At 46.2% G+C, this 17,279-nt stretch overlaps 1 protein-coding gene across 1 annotated transcript in view; it reads left to right on the top strand.

Moving 5' to 3' along the window:
- LOC121571292 (wings apart-like protein homolog) overlaps window positions 1-17,279 on the top strand; it is a 52,073-nt gene that overhangs the window by 26,653 nt on the left and 8,141 nt on the right. The window contains 4 exon segments of the mRNA XM_041882694.2: window positions 2,886-3,022; window positions 3,229-3,340; window positions 3,598-3,831; window positions 3,940-4,051. Coding sequence (XP_041738628.2) covers window positions 2,886-3,022; window positions 3,229-3,340; window positions 3,598-3,831; window positions 3,940-4,051 — 595 coding nt within the window.

Here is a 17,279-nt window from a genome sequence, read left to right on the forward strand (position 1 = left end):
TGCGGGTGGCAGGAACAGGCCGGACCGGGCTGGCGACGCGCACCGTAGGGTTTGGTGCGCAGTGGCAGGAACAGGTCGGGCTGGGCTGGCCACGTACACCGTAGGCTTAGTACGTGGAGCAGGAACCGGCCGGGCTGGACTGGCGACGCACACCGTGGGCTTGATGCGTGGAGTAGGAACAGGCCGGTCCGTACTGGGAACACACACCACTGGCCTTAACCGGGGATCAGGAACGGGCCGGACCGGACTGGTAACACACCTCAGTCTCTTACGCCGTGCCTCAACTGCTTCCCTCCCTCTACTGCGCCAATGGCTCCCGTAAACCGGTAGCCTTCTCTCCACGTCTCCCTGTGGCAGCCTCCTGCTGCCCAGCCGCTTAGCCATGTGCCCCCCCAAAAACTTTTTGGGGTTGCCTCTCGTCCCTCCGACGATGGCCCTGCTGACGCCGTTGCTCCTCTCTCAGTCGCCTCTCCACTGTTTCACTCCATGGCCGTCGATCCATCCCATCCAGGATTTCCTCCCAAGTCCAAGACCCTTTACCTTCCAAAATCTCCTCCCATGTCCAGACCCTTGGCTCCTGGACACGCCGCTTGGTCCTTTGATGGTGGGTAATTCTGTCACGATCGTCTATGATAGAGAAGGACCAAGGCGCAGCGTGTGCAAAATACATCTCTTTAATTATGGAAGAGAGAAAAACACGAAACCGAACACTATCCAAAACTTACAAAACAACAAACGACCGTGAAGCTAAATAACGTAAGTGCACAGACAAGCAACAAACGTTCAACTTAGACAATTACCCACAAACACATGATGCCCATGGCTGCCTTAAATATGGCTCCCAATTAGAGACAATAAACCACAGCTGTCTCCAATTGAGAACCAATCTAGGCAGCCATCAACATACAAACACCTAGACAAGACAATACCCCATTAAACCTACAAACCCCTAGACAAACCAAAACACATACTTCACCATGTCACACCCTGACCTAACTAAAATATTAATGAAAACAAAGATAACTAAGACCAGAGTGTGACAGTTATATAGGTCCATTATCTTTTCTACATACTTTATATCTTGTTTTAGTTTAAGTTTACACAACATTTTTCCATCCTGGAAATTATACTTAAAAAATATACACTGCTCAAAAAAATAAAGGGAACACTTAAACAACACATCCTAGATCTGAATGAATGAAATAATCTTATTAAATACTTTTTTCTTTACATAGTTGAATGTGCTGACAACAAAATCACACAAAAATTATCAATGGAAATCAAATTTATCAACCCATGGAGGTCTGGATTTTGAGTCACCCTCAAAATTAAAGTGGAAAACCACACTACAGGCTGATCCAACTTTGATGTAATGTCCTTAAAACAAGTCAAAATTAGGCTCAGTAGTGTGTGTGGCCTCCATGTGCCTGTATGACCTCCCTACAACGCCTGGGCATGCTCCTGATGAGGTGGCGGATGGTCTCCTGAGGGATCTCCTCCCAGACCTGGACTAAAGCTTCCGCCAACTCCTGGACAGTCTGTGGTGCAACGTGGCGTTGGTGGATGGAGCGAGCCATGATGTCCCAGATGTGCTCAATTGGATTCAGGTCTGGGGAACAGGCGGGCCAGTCCATAGCATCAATGCCTTCCTCTTGCAGGAACTGCTGACACTCCAGCCACATGAAGTCTAGCATTGTCTTGCATTAGGAGGAACCCAGGGCCAACCGCACCAGCGTATGGTCTCACAAGGGGTCTGAGGATCTCATCTCGGTACCTAATGGCAGTCAGGCTACCTCTGGCGAGCACATGGAGGGCTGTGCGGCCCCCCAAAGAAATGCCACCCCACACCATGACTGACCCACGCCAAACCGGTCATGCTGGAGGATGTTGCAGGCAGCAGAACGTTCTCCACGGCGTCTCCAGACTCTGTCACGTCTGTCACATGTGCTCAGTGTGAACCTGCTTTCATCTGTGAAGAGCACAGGGCGCCAGTGGCGAATTTGCCAATCTTGGTGTTCTCTGGCAAATGCCAAACGTCCTGCACAGTGTTGGGCTGTAAGCACAACCTCCACCAGTGGACGTTGGGCCCTCATACCACCCTCATGGAGTCTGTTTCTGACCGTTTGAGCAGACACATGCACATTTGTGGCCTGCTGGAGGTCATTTTGCAGGGCTCTGGCAGTGCTCCTCCTGCTCCTCCTTGCACAACGGCGGAGGTAGCGGTCCTGCTGCTGGGTTGTTTCCCTCCTACGGCCTCCTCCACGTCTCCTGATGTACTGGCCTGTCTCCTGGTAGCGCCTCCATGCTCTGGACACTACGCTGACAGACACAGCAAACCTTCTTGCCACAGCTCGCATTGATGTGCCATCCTGGATGAGCTGCACTACCTGAGCCACTTGTGTGGGTTGTAGACTCCGTCTCATGCTACCACTAGAGTGAAAGCACCGCCAGCATTCAAAAGTGACCAAAACATCAGCCAGGAAGCATAGGAACTGAGAAGTGGTCTGTGGTCACCACCTGCAGAACCACTTCTTTATTGGGGGTGTCATGCTAATTGCCTATAATTTCCACCTGTTGTCTATTCCATTTGCACAACAGCATGTGAAATGTATTGTCAATCAGTGTTGCTTCCTAAGTGGACAGTTTGATTTCACAGAAGTGTGATTGACTTGCAGTTACATTGTGTTGTTTAAGTGTTCCCTTTATTTTTTTGAGCAGTGTATAATGTTTTACTGTTTGGATACAGGCGGCCCGAAGCAACATAGGTGGCCTGCCCAATACATTTCTTTGCATAAAAAAATCCTGATGGTTATTTTTGCTCAATGCTCAGTACCATTTGCTTGTGTAAATGTCGCTCATCGTCTCATTATCTCTCCCACTTGCAGCTGTACACGGTTGTGCATAATGTGAAGCACTTCAACGATGTGGTAGAGTTTGGTGAGAACCAGGAGTTTACTGATGACTTTGAGTACCTGGAGACCGGTCTAAAGAGCAGCCAGCCACTCAACACACGATGCCTTAGGTAAGACAAACCCACTCAATATTGTCCACCTTGGGAAAGGATCTTACCTGATTTAACATCCCACCTTCAATACATTTCTAGCTATATGCTCAAGTCTAGAAGACATGGACAGATTTAGTATTATTTATACTTGTCCACTCAATCTTCTATGTACCCTTCTCCTCTGAACTTCTTGAAACATCCTCCCCCTCTTGCTCACTGTCTAGTATAATCAGTCTAGCCGCAAGGTGTGCAATGCCCAGTTTCCGGATGCACCTACGGGCCAGAGGGAAGGTGGCTCAGGTCTTCAAGATGTTGAATGATGCCCCGCAGCATCCGGTAGGAATCTGTTCAAATCTACAACCACAACTGACCCAAACTAATAACAGTAACTGACCCAAAATAAAGGGCTCCAGTGTGTTTCAATTAACCTCCCTCTGCTTATTTGTGGTGGTAGCATGACCTACTATTTGTCCTGTAGATACTTCAAAGTTCGCTATTTGAATATACAAGGACAAGATTCAAGGACTTCCCCTGCCACCAGTTGCTTCTGAACTCATTGTTGCCCATCCCGCTCTCCCTTCACTCGTCTCCAGAACCTGGCTCTGTGTACGGCCTCTCTGATGTACATCCTAAGCAGAGACAGGTTGAACATGGACCTGGACCGGGCCAGTCTGGAGCTGATGATCAGACTGTTGGAGCTGGAGCACGACCACTCGGGCCACCACCAGGACCAGCTCACTGCCAAGGAGATGACCAAGGTCAAGGAGAAGATCCGCAAGCTGTGTGAGACAGTCCACAACAAGCACCTGGACCTGGAGAACATCACGGTATGCAGGGACAATCAGAATAATGATCATGTTTAATAATTATAATATTTATAATGATGGTGATTGTGGGTTGGAGTTCTATAGCACTTTATTTTGTTTGTTTTGCAGTCGTGTCACTTGGCCATGGAGACCCTGTTGTCTCTGACCTCAAAGAGAGCCGGTGACTGGTTCAAAGAGGAGCTGCGCTTACTGGGAGGCCTGGACCACATTGTAGACAAAGGTGGGTGTTTGTGTGCGTGCATGTTGTGTTGAACTGTCGGAGCACCTTTCTGCGCCAGAAGCAGACTTTTTCTAGTTGTCCTTGTTCCTATATTTGACAGTTGCATCTTATCAAGGTCAACTCACTTTGTTACACTATAGTCATTGGCAAAACAATATATATATATATATATATATATATATATATATATATATATATATATATATATATATATATATATATATATATATATATACACACACACAGTGGGGAAAAAAAGTATTTAGTCAGCCACCAATTGTGTAAGTTCTCCCACTTAAAAAGATGAGAGAGGCCTGTAATTTTCATCATAGGTACACGTCAACTATGACAGACAAAATGAGAAAAAAAATCCAGAAAATCACATTGTAGGATTTTTAATGAATTTATTTGCAAATTATGGTGGAAAATAAGTATTTGGTCAATAACAAAAGTTTCTCAATACTTTGTTATATACCCTTTGTTGGCAATGACACAGGTCAAACGTTTTCTGTAAGTCTTCACAAGGTTTTCACACACTGTTGCTGGTATTTTGGCCCATTCCTCCATGCAGATCTCCTCTAGAGCAGTGATGTTTTGGGGCTGTTGCTGGGCAACACAGACTTTCAACTCCCTCCAAAGATTTTCTATGGGGTTGAGATCTGGAGACTGGCTAGACCACTCCAGGACCTTGAAATGCTTCTTACGAAGCCACTCCTTCGTTGCCCGGGCGGTGTGTTTGGGATCATTGTCATGCTGAAAGACCCAGCCACGTTTCATCTTCAATGCCCTTGTTGATTGAAGGAGGTTTTCACTCAAGATCTCACGATACATGGCCCCATTCATTCTTTCCTTTACACGGATCAGTCGTCCTGGTCCCTTTGCAGAAAAACAGCCCCAAAGCATAATGTTTCCACCCCCATGCTTCACAGTAGGTATGGTGTTCTTTGGATGCAACTCAGCATTCTTTGTCCTCCAAACACGACGAGTTGAGTTTTTACCAAAAAGTTATATTTTGGTTTCATCTGACCATATGACATTCTCCCAATCCTCTTCTGGATAATCCAAATGCACTCTAGCAAACTTCAGACGGGCCTGGACATGTACTGGCTTAAGCAGGGGGACACGTCTGGCACTGCAGGATTTGAGTCCCTGGCGGCGTAGTGTGTTACTGATGGTAGGCTTTGTTACTTTTGTCCCAACTCTCTGCAGGTCATTCACTAGGGTCCCCCCGTGTGGTTCTGGGATTTTTGCTCTTCGTTCTTGTTCTGGGATTTTTGCTCTTCGTTCTTGTGATCATTTTGACCCCACGGGGTGAGATCTTGCGTAGAGCCCCAGATCGAAGGAGATTATCAGTGGTCTTGTATGTCTTCCATTTCCTAATAATTGCTCCCACAGTTGATTTCTTCAAACCAAGCTGCTTACCTATTACAGATTCAGTCTTCCCAGCCTGGTGCAGGTCTACAATTTTGTTTCTGGTGTCCTTTGACAGCTCTTTGGTCTTGGCCATAGTGGAGTTTGGAGTGTGACTGTTTGAGGTTGTGGACAGGTGTCTTTTATACTGATAACAAGTTCAAACAGGTGCCATTAATACAGGTAACGAGTGGAGGACAGAGGAGCCTCTTAAAGAAGAAGTTACAGGTCTGTGAGAGCCAGAAATCTTGCTTGTTTGTAGGTGACCAAATACTTATTTTCCACCATAATTTGCAAATAAATTCATAAAAAATCTTACAATGTGATCTTCTGGATTTTGTTTTCTCAATTTGTCTGTCATAGTTGATGTGTACCTATGATGAAAATTACAGGCCTCTCTCATCTTTTTAAGTGGGAGAACTTGCACAATTGGTGGCTGACTAAATACTTTTTTTCCCCACTGTTTATATGTGTGTATATATATATATATATATATATATATATATATATATATATACAGTGAGGGAAAATAGTATTTGATCCCCTGCTGATTTTGTACGTTTGCCCACTGACAAAGACATGATCAGTCTATAATTTTAACGGTAGGTTTATTTGAACAGTGAGAGACAGAATAACAAAACAAAAATCCAGAAAAACGCATGTCAAAAATGTTATAAATTGATTTGCATTTTAATGAGGGAAATAAGTATTTGACCCCTCTGCAAAACATGACTTAGTACTTGGTGGCAAAACCCTTTTTGGCAATCACAGAGGTCAGACGTTTCTTGTAGTTGGCCAACAGGTTTGCACACATCTCATGAGGGATTCTGTCCCACTCCTCTTTGCAAATCTTCTCCAAGTCATTAAGGTTTCGAAGCTGATGTTTGGCAACTCGAACCTTCAGCTCCCTCCACAGATTTTCTATGGGATTAAGGTCTGGAGACTGGCTAGGCCACTCCAGGACCTTAATGTGCTTCTTCTTGAGCCACTCCTTTGTTGCCTTGGCCGTGTGTTTTGGGTCATTGTCATGCTGGAATACCCATCCACGACCCATTTTCAATGCCCTGGCTGAGGGAAGGAGGTTCTCACCCAAGATTTGATGGTACATGGCCCCGTCCATCGTCCCTTTGATGCGGTGAAGTTGTCCTGTCCACTTAGCAGAAAAACACCCCCAAAGCATAATGTTTCCACCTCCATGTTTGACGGTGGGGATGGTGTTCTTGGGGTCATTGGCAGCATTCCTCCTCCTCCAATCATGGCGAGTTGAGTTGATGCCAAAGAGCTCCATTTTGGTCTCATCTGACCACAACACTTTCACCCAGTTGTCCTCTGAATCATTCAGATGTTAATTGGCAAACTTCAGACGGGCCTGTATATGTGCTTTCTTGAGCAGGGGGACCTTGTGGGCGCTGCAGGATTTCAGTCCTTCACGGTGTAGTGTGTTACCAATTGTTTTCTTGGTGACTATGGTCCCAGCTGCCTTGAGATCATTGACAAGATCCTCCCGTGTAGTTCTGGGCTGATTCCTCACCTTTCTCATGATCATTGCAACTCCACGAGGTGAGATATTGCATGGAGCACCAGGCCGAGGGAGATTGACAGTTCTTTTGTGTTTCTTCCATTTGCGAATAATCGCACCAACTGTTGTCACCTTCTCACCAAGCTGCTTGGCGATGGTCTTCCAGCCTTGTGTAGGTCTACAATCTTGTCCCTGACATCCTTGGAGAGCTCTTTGGTCTTGGCCATGGTGGAGAGTTTGGAATATGATTGATTGATTGCTTCTGTGGACAGGTGTCTTTTATACAGGTATCAAAATGAGATTAGGAGCAGAGTGTGCTCCTAATCTCAGCTCGTTACCTGTATAAAAGACACCTGGGAGCCAGAAATCTTTCTGATTGAGAGGGGGTCAAATACTTATTTCCCTCATTTAAAATGCAAATCAATTTATAACATTTTTGACATGCGTTTTTCTGGATTTTTGTTGTTGTTATTCTGTCTCTCACTGTTCAAATAAACCTACCATAAAAATTATAGACTGATCATTTCATTGTCAGTGGGCAAACGTACAAAATCAGCAGGGGATCAAATACTTTTTTCCCTCACTGTATATATCTCAGTAGCAGTCAAAAGTTTGGACACACCTACTCATTGAAGGGTTTTTCTTTATTTTTACTGTTTTCTACATTGTCGAATAATAGTGAATACATCAAAACTATGAAATAACACACATGGAATCATGTAGTAACCAAAAAAGTGTTAAATCAAATCAAAATATATTTTATATTTCAGATTCTTCAAATAGCCACCCTTTTCCTTGATGACAGCTTTGCACAGTCTTGGCATTCTCTTAACCAGCTTCACCTGGAATGCTTTTCCAACAGTCTTGAAGGAGTTCCCACATATGCTTAGCACTTGTGGCCGGCTTTTCCTTCACTCTGCCGTCCGACTCATCCTAAACCATCTCAATTGGGTTGAGGTCGGGGTATTGTGGAGACCAGGTCATCTGATGCAGCATTCCATCACGATCCTCCTTGGTAAAATAGCCCTTACACAGCCTGGAGGTGTTGGGTCATTGTCCTGTTGAAAAACAAATGATAGTCCCACTAAGCCGAAACCAGATGGGATGGCGTATCGCTGCAGAATGCTGTGGTAGCCATGCTGGTTAAGTGTGCCTTGAATTCTAAATAAATCACAGACAGTGTCACCAGAAAAGCACCCCCACACCATAACACCTCCTCCTCCATGCTTTACAGTGGGAACTACACATGTGGAGATCATCCGTTCACCCACACCGCGTCTCACAAATTTGGACTCCAGACCAAAGGACAAATTTCCACTGGTCTAATGTCCATTGCTCGTGTTTCTTGGCCTGAGCAGGTCTCTTCTTCTTATTGGTGTCCTTTAGTAGTGGTTTCTTTGCAGCAATTCAACCACGAAGACCTGATTCACACAGTCCCCTCTGAACAGTTGATGTTGAGATGTGTCTGTGTCTTGAACTCTGTGAAGCATTTATTTGGGCAGCAATTTCTGAGGCTGGTAACTCTAATGAACTTATCCTCTGCAGCAGAGGTAACTCTGGGTCTTCCATTCCTGTTGCAGTCCTCATGAGAGCCAGTTTCATAACAGCGCTTAATGTTTGTTGCGACTGCACTTCTTGAAATGTTCCGTATTGACTGACCTTCATATCTTAAAGTAATGATGGACTGTTGTTTCTCTTTGCTTATTTGAGCTGTTCTTGCCATAATATGGACTTGGTCTTTTACCAAATAGGGCTATCTTATGTATACCCCCCCCACCTTGTCACAACACAATTGATTTTCTCAAACGCATTAAGAAGGAAAGAAATTCCACACATTAACTTTTAAGAAGTCACACCTGTTAATTGAAATGCATTCCAGGTGACTACCTCATGAAGCTCTTTGAGAGAATGCCAAGAGTGTGCAAAGCTGTCATCAAGGCAAAGGGTGGCTACTATGAAGAATCTCAAATATAAAATATATTTTCATTTGTTTAACACTTTTTTGGTTACGACATGATTCCATATGTGTTATTTCATAGTTTTGATGTCTTCACTATTATTCTACAATGTAGAAATAGTTTAAATAAAGAAAAACCCTTGAATGAGTTGTGTGTGTGTGTGTGTGTGTATGTGTGTATATATATACATACATACATACATACATACATACATACATACATACATACATACATACATACATACATACATACAGTGGGGAGAACAAATATTTGATACACTGCCGATTTTGCAGGTTTTCCTACTTACAAAGCATGTAGATGTCTGTAAATTTTATCCAGAAAATCACATTGTATGATTTTTAAGTAATTAATTTGCATTTTATTGTATGACATAAGTATTTGATACATCAGAAAAGCAGAACTTAATATTTGGTACAGAAACCTTCGTTTGCAATTACAGAGATCATACGTTTCCTGTAGGTCTTGACCAGGTTTGCACACACTGCAGCAGGGATTTTGGCCCACTCCTCCATACAGACCTTCTCCAGATCCTTCAGGTTTCGGGGCTGTCGCTGGGCAATACAGACTTTCAGCTCCCTCCAAAGATTTTCTATTGGGTTCAGGTCTGGAGACTGGCTAGGCCACTCCAGGACCTTGAGATGCTTCTTACGGAGCCACTCCTTAGTTGCCCTGGCTGTGTGTTTCGGGTCGTTGTCATGCTGGAAGACCCAGCCATGACCCACCTTCAATGGTCTTACTGAGGGAAGGAGGTTGTTTGCCAAGATCTCGCGATACATGGCCCCATCCATCCTCCCCTCAATACGGTGCAGTCGTCCTGTCCCCTTTGCAGAAAAGCAGCCCCAAAGAATGATGTTTCCGCCTCCATGCTTCACGGTTGGGATGGTGTTCTTGGGGTTGTACTCATCCTTCTTCTTCCTCCAAACATGGCGAGTGGAGTTTAGACCAAAAAGCTCTATTTTTGTCTCATCAGACCACATGACCTTCTCCCATTCCTCCTCTGGATCATCCAGATGGTCATTGGCAAACTTCAGACGGGCCTGGACATGCACTGGCTTGAGCAGGGGGACCTTGCGTGCGCTGCAGGATTTTAATCCATGACGGCGTAGTGTGTTACTAATGGTTTTCTTTGAGACTGTGGTCCCAGCTCTCTTCAGGTCATTGACCAGGTCCTGCCGTGTAGTTCTGGGCTGATCCCTCACCTTCCTCATGATCATTGATGCCCCACGAGGTGAGATCTTGCATGGAGCCCCAGACCGAGGGTGATTGACCGTCATCTTGAACTTCTTCCATTTTCTAATAATTGCGCCAACAGTTGATGCCTTCTCACCAAGCTGCTTGCCTATTGACCTGTAGCCCATCCCAGCCTTGTGCAGGTCTACAATTTTATCCCTGATGTCCTTACACAGCTCTCTGGTCTTGGCCATTGTGGAGAGGTTGGAGTCTGTTTGATTGAGTGTGTGGACAGGTGTCTTTTATACAGGTAACGAGTTCAAACAGGTGCAGTTAATACAGGTAATGAGTGGAGAACAGGAGGGCTTCTTAAAGAAAAACTAACAGGTCTGTGAGAGCCGGAACTCTTACTGGTTGGTAGGTGATCAAATACTTATGTCATGCAATAAAATGCAAATTAATTACTTAAAAATCATACAATGTGATTTTCTGGATTTTTGTTTTAGATTCCGTCTCTCACAGTTGAAGTGTACCTATGATAAAAATTACAGACATCTACATGCTTTGTAAGTAGGAAAACCTGCAAAATCGGCAGTGTATCCAATACTGAGGGGGAAAAACGATTTGATCCCCTACTGAATTTGTACGTTTGCCCACTGACAAAGACATGATCAGTCTATAATTTTAATGGTAGGTTTATTTGAACAGTGAGAGACAGAATAACAACAACAAAAATCCAGAAAAACGCATGTCAAAAATGTTATAAATTGATTTGCATTTGAATGAGGGAAATAAGTATTTGACCCCCTCTCAATCAGAAGGATTTCTGGCTCCCAGGTGTCTTTTATACAGGTAACGAGCTGAGATTAGGAGCACACTTTTAAAGGGAGTGCTCCTAATTTCAGCTTGTTACCTGTATAAAAGACACCTGTCCACAGAATCAATCAATCAATCAGATTCCAAACTCTCCACCATGGCAAAGACCAAAGAGCTCTCCAAGGATGTCAGGGACAAGATTGTAGACCTACACAAGGCTGGAATGGGCTACAAGACCATCGCCAAGCAGCTTGGTGAGAAGGTGACAACAGTTGGTGCGATTATTCGCAAATGGAAGAAACACAAAAGAACTGTCAATCTCCCTCGGCCTGGGGCTCCATGCAAGATCTCACCTCGTGGAGTTGCAATGATCATGAGAACGGTGAGGAATCAGCCCAGAACTACACGGGAGGATCTTGTCAATGATCTCAGGGCAGCTGGGACCATAGTCACCAAGAAAACAATTGGTAACACACTACGCCGTGAAGGACTGAAATCCTGCAGCCCCCGCAAGGTCCCCCTGCTCAAGAAAGCACATATACATGCCCGTCTGAAGTTTGCCAATGAACATCTGAATGATTCAGAGGAGTGTTGTGGTCAGATGAGACCAAAATGGAGCTCTTTGGCATCAACTCAACTCGTCGTGTTTGGAGGAGGAGGAATGCTGCCTATGACCCCAAGAACACCATCCCCACCATCAAACATGGAGGTGGAAACATTATGCTTTGGGGGTGTTTTTCTGCTAAGGGGACAGGACAAATTCACCGCATCAAAGGGACGATGGACGGGGCCATGTACCGTCAAATCATGGGTGAGAACCTCCTTCTCTCAGCAAGGGCATTGAAAATGGGTCGTGGATGGGTATTCCAGCATGACAATGACCCAAAACACACGGCCAAGGCAACAAAGGAGTGGCTCAAGAAGAAGCACATTAAGGTCCTGGAGTGGCCTAGCCAGTCTCCAGACCGTAATCCCATAGAAAATCTGTGGAGGGAGCTGAAGGTTCGAGTTGCCAAACGTCAGCCTCGAAACCTTAATGACTTGGAGAAGATCTGCAAAGAGGAGTGGGACAAAATCCCTCCTGAGATGTGTGCAAACCTGGTGGCCAACTACAAGAAACGTCTGACCTCTGTGATTGCCAACAAGGGTTTTGCCACCAAGTACTAAGTCATGTTTTGCAGATGGGTCAAATCTTATTTCCCTCATTAAAATGCAAATCAATTTATAACATTTTTGAAATGCGTTTTTCTGGATTTTTTTGTTGTTATTCTGTCTCTCACTGTTCAAATAAACCTACCATTACAATTATAGACTGATCATGTCTTTGTCAGTTTTTATTTATTTATTTTTTTTTATTTCACCTTTATTTAACCAGGTAAACCAGTTGAGAACAAGTTCTCATTTACAACTGCGACCTGGCCAAGATAAAGCATAGCAGTGCGATTAAAAACAACAACACAGAGTTACATATGGGGTAAAACAAAACAAAAATCAAAAAAATACAACAGAAATACAATTAATATACAGTGTGCAAATTTAGCAAGTTATGGAGGTAAGGCAATAAAATAGGCTATAGTGCAAAATAATTACAATTTAGTATTAACACTGGAATGATGTGCAAGAGATGATGTGCAAATAGAGATACTGGGGTACAGATGAGCAAAATAAATAACAATATAGGGATGAGGTAGTTGGGCGGGCTAATTTCAGATGGGCTGTGTACAGGTGCAGTGATCGGTAAGGTGCTCTGACAACTGATGCCTAAAGTTAGTGAGGGAGATAAGCGTCTCCAGCTTCAGAGATTTTTGCAGTTTGTTCCAGTCATTGGCAGCAGAGAACTGGAAGGAATTGCGGCCAAAGGAGGTGTTGGCTTTGGGGATGACCAGTGAGATATACTCGCTGGAGCGCAGACTACGGGTGGGTGTTGCTATGGTGACCAATGAGCTAAGATAAGGCGGGGATTTGCCTAGCAGTGATTTATAGATGGCCTGGAGCCAGTGGGTTTGGCGACGAATATGTAGTGAGGACCAGCCAACAAGAGCGTACAGGTACAGTGGTGGGTATTATATGGGGCTTTGGAGACAAAACGGATGGCACTGTGATAGACAACATCCAATTTGCTGAGTAGAGTGTTGGAGGCTATTTTGTAAATGACATCGCCGAAGTCAAGGATCGGTAGGATAGTCAGTTTTACAAGGGCATGTTTGGCAGCATGAGTGAAGGGAGGCTTTGTTGCGAAATAGGAAACCGATTCTAGATTTAACTTTGGATTGGAGATTCTTAATGTGAGTCTGGAAGGAGAGTTTACAGTCTAACCAGACACCTAGATATTTGTAGTTGTCCACGTACTCTAGGTCAGACCCGTCTAGAGTAGTGATTCTAGTCGGGTGGGCGGGTGCAAGCAGCGTTCGGTTGAAGAGCATGCATTTTGTTTTACTAGTGTTTAAGAGCAGTTGTAGGCTACTGAAGGAGTGTTGTATGGAATTGAAGCTCGTTTGGAGGTTTGTTAACACAGTGTCCAATGAAGGGCCAGATGTATACAAAAGTGGGCAAACGTACAAAATCAGCAGGGGATCAAATACTTTTTTCCCTCACTATATATATATATATATATATTGTGATGTCACGAGAGGCTGTGTCCTGGAGGGACGTTACATCCCCCTGAGGTGGCTGCAAACCCAGACAGCTATGGCTCCATCTGCTGGTATGGTCGGGAACTCCACCCCTCTATGGCCAATCTTCCCACGCAGCTGAAACAAATGAGGAGCTGATGAGCTGAAGGTTTGGGAAGGGAAGAGACACAGTCTCCAACCTGGGCTCTCTGGAGGACAAGAGTGCTGCACGTCCACTTCCATGAGGAATATAAGGATTTGGAGATACTTACCTTTGGGAAATACTCACCTTTGGATATATGCACCTGTGGAAATACGTGAGAGACATTTGGGAGGACTTTTTGCTGGGTTGGCCACTAGCTGCAACGTGGACTACAGTAAGGCTGGGGAAAAGTTATCTGAGCGAGTGAGAATTATGACTTTGGATGTGGAAGAGACATCCCTGAACTGTTAACCCTTAAAGAGCCACAAGAGAACAGAATTTTGTTATATTTTCGTTAATTTCCCAAGACCTATAATAAAATCCTTGTTTTGTTTGAACCTTGTCTCCTTGCACTACTTGAGCAATCCCGCTGAAAGCTGTGTAGCCTCTCGTGACGTCACAGATGGTGGAGAATACGGGCACGCTCAAGCGTTAATAGTGCATGTCAGAGGAGGATACCGAAGGTTTGATCACCCAGTTTTCCAAGTTGGCCGTAGGCTCCCCGCCGACTGAAATGGAGGACATATTGAAAGCCCTTGTTGCTGGCCAGCAAGCCCAGATGCAAGCAAACGTGGCTCTCTTGGAGGAGCAAAAGAAAGCCAACCTTCTGAAGGCAGAGGAATTGCAGTTGCAGAGACAGAGGGTGGTCCAAAATACCCGCCCAATAAAGGCAAGTGACTTTATATCTAAGATGGGAGCTACCGATGACATTGAGGCATACCTGCATGCATTTGAGGCCACGGCCACTAGGAAGCCTGGCCCAAGCAACAGTGGGTTGGTCTGTTAGCCCCCCTTTCTAACCGGGGAATCGCTGAATGCTGTCCGGGACCTGGGCCCTGACCAGGTTACTGACTATGATGCCCTGAAGTCTGAGATCCTCAGCAGATATGGACTCACAAAGTTTGGTATGGCCCAGCGCTTTCACAGCTGGACCTTCCAATCAGACCAACCTCCTCGGGCGCAGATGCATGAACTTGTCCGAATCGCAAGGAAATGGCTGGATCCGCAGAGGAATACAGCAGCGGCGGTGGTGGAGGCCGTTGTGGTGGATCGTTACCTACGCGCCCCTGCCTTATGAGGCAAAACGGTTCATCAGTCAACAGGCCTTGACCACGGCTGATCTGACCGTGGAAGCTGTGGAAAAGTACCAGGCCACAGCGGAGATGCTGAATGCTTCCCGAAAAGACCCCAGGAGTGCGGCCCCACCACAAATGGGAAGAACCCGTCCAAAGGACCCCAAGGTCTCGAACCCAGCCACGTCAGGACTTATCCCGGCTCCAGGGGGAGCCAGAAACCAGGCGGGTCCAAGAAGAGTACACCAGGAGGGGGAAACTCGACAGTGTTACCGGTGTGGGGAGATGGGACATATCTCCTGGCAGTGTGGGAAACCAGCCGAGGAACCTATGCCCACTGCGGAGTCCTCCAGCTCAGCACCCACACACCGTTTTGCCTCGCTCTTGGGAGTCGTAGATGGCGGCCCAGATCGACCCCCCACCTGCCCGGTAACTGTGAATCACCATGATGTGGAGGCCTTACTGGATTCTGGTAGCCGGGCCACCCTGGTGCGTAAGGATTTGGTGGGCCCAACGTGTCTGACCCCCGGGGAAAGTCCTCCCAGTTTCCTGTGTCCATGGGGACACCAGAGAATACCCCATTACTGAACTTACAATGACCAGCACACGGGGAACCATACACACGACGGCGGGGGTGGTTGATTCCCTCCCCGTCCCTGTCCTAATTGGACGAGACTGCCCAGCCTTTTACCCACTCTGGAGAGAGTCTCAGGAGAGGATAACCCGAGTACCTCGGAAACGGAGAGGCAAGACTCATCCTGGGAAGGCTCCGGTGCAATCCTCCGAGTTACTCACTCCCGCCCGGGCTCTGATAGGGATGGCAGGTGCCCAGACCGACACCGAGACTGGTCCGGATACGGGAGAAGAGAACGCAGCCCAGGAAAGTGCTCCGTTCTCCAGTGAAGAAGACGTCCCAGGCACCCAAGAGCTTCCCCCTCTCACAGGCCAGTATGGTACGGCTCAATTACAAGATCCTACTCTTGCAAATGCCTTAAGAAATGTGCAGGTATTAGAAGGTGTAGTGTTAGGTGATAAGACAAACCCTACTTACCCCCATTTCGCAGTAAACCGGGGGTTAGTATATCAGATAGTCAAGAAAAATGATGAAGTGCATGAACAGCTCCTCGTGCCACAGCCCTATCGGGCCACAGTACTCAACCTAGCACACACACACCCGCTAGGGGCCCACTTGGGGGTAGAGAAGACTAAGGAAAGAATCATGCAACGTTTCTTTTGGCCAGGAGTACACAAAGAGATAGAGAACTACTGCCGTAGTTGCCCTGAGTGTCAGCAGGTTGCGCCAAAGCCCACATATAGAAACCTGCTCATTCCCTTGCCCATTATCGAAACTCCTTTTGAGAGGATTGGATTAGACATAGTCGGGCCCTTACCGAAAAGTTCCAGGGGACATCAATACATTCTGGTCATTCTGGACTATGCATCTTGGTACCCGGAGGCCATTCCGCTGAGGAAGGCTACATCCAGACAAATCGCCAAGGAGCTGTTCCGTCTCTCAACTAGTCTGGGAATCCCAAAAGAGATATTGACGGACCAAGGGACTCCATTCATGTCCAGGGTGATGAAAGAACTCTGTGCTTTACTGAAAATCAAACAGCTGAGAACCTCGGTCTACCACCCCCAGACAGATGGCCTAGTCGAACGTTTTAACAAAACACTAAAATCCATGCTGCGGAAAGCGGTAGGGGAAGATGGGCGCAACTGGGATCAGCTGTTACCCTACATATTATTTGCGGTGAGAGAGGTACCTCAGTCTTCTACTGGTTTTTCACCCTTTGAGCTCTTGCTTTCCTACAGACCCAGAGGACTGCTCGACATCGCCAAGGAGGCCTGGGAGGAGCAGCCATGCCAACAGCGGACACTGATCGACCATGTCGGGGCTATGAGGGAGAGAATGAAGGCCATCTATCCCATGATGCGGGAACACCTGGAGGCCAGTCAGCGGCAACAGCAAGCCTCCTACAACAGATCTGCTAAACCCAGAGAGTTTAAGCCGGGGGACAGAGTGCTGGTCCTGGTGCCAACCGTTGAGTGTAAATTCCTGGCAACCTGGCAAGGACCATATGAGGTCATTGAATGCATGGGAGAAGTAAACTACAAGGTGAGGCAACCAGATAAAAGAAAAACTGAGCAGATTTATCATGTTAACCTTTTAAAGAAGTGGCACGCCAGAGAGGCGCTGTTCAGCTGTCTACCCCCACAGAGACCAAGGAACCGGCGCGAGAAGAGGTTCAGCTGGGTCCAAATCTGTCCCCACATCAACGACAGATGGCCCTGGAACTCGTGGAGCAGAACCAGGATGTCTTCTCCTCCCTTCCCGGTCACACAGAGGTGGTCCAACATGAGATCCGCACCATGCCTGGCCGAACGGTAAACCAGCGCCCGTACCGCGTGCCAGAGGCTCGTAAAGTGGTTATACAGAAGGAGGT

Source organism: Coregonus clupeaformis, chromosome 1 (assembly GCF_020615455.1).
Source record: "Coregonus clupeaformis isolate EN_2021a chromosome 1, ASM2061545v1, whole genome shotgun sequence".
NCBI lineage: Eukaryota > Metazoa > Chordata > Actinopteri > Salmoniformes > Salmonidae > Coregonus > Coregonus clupeaformis.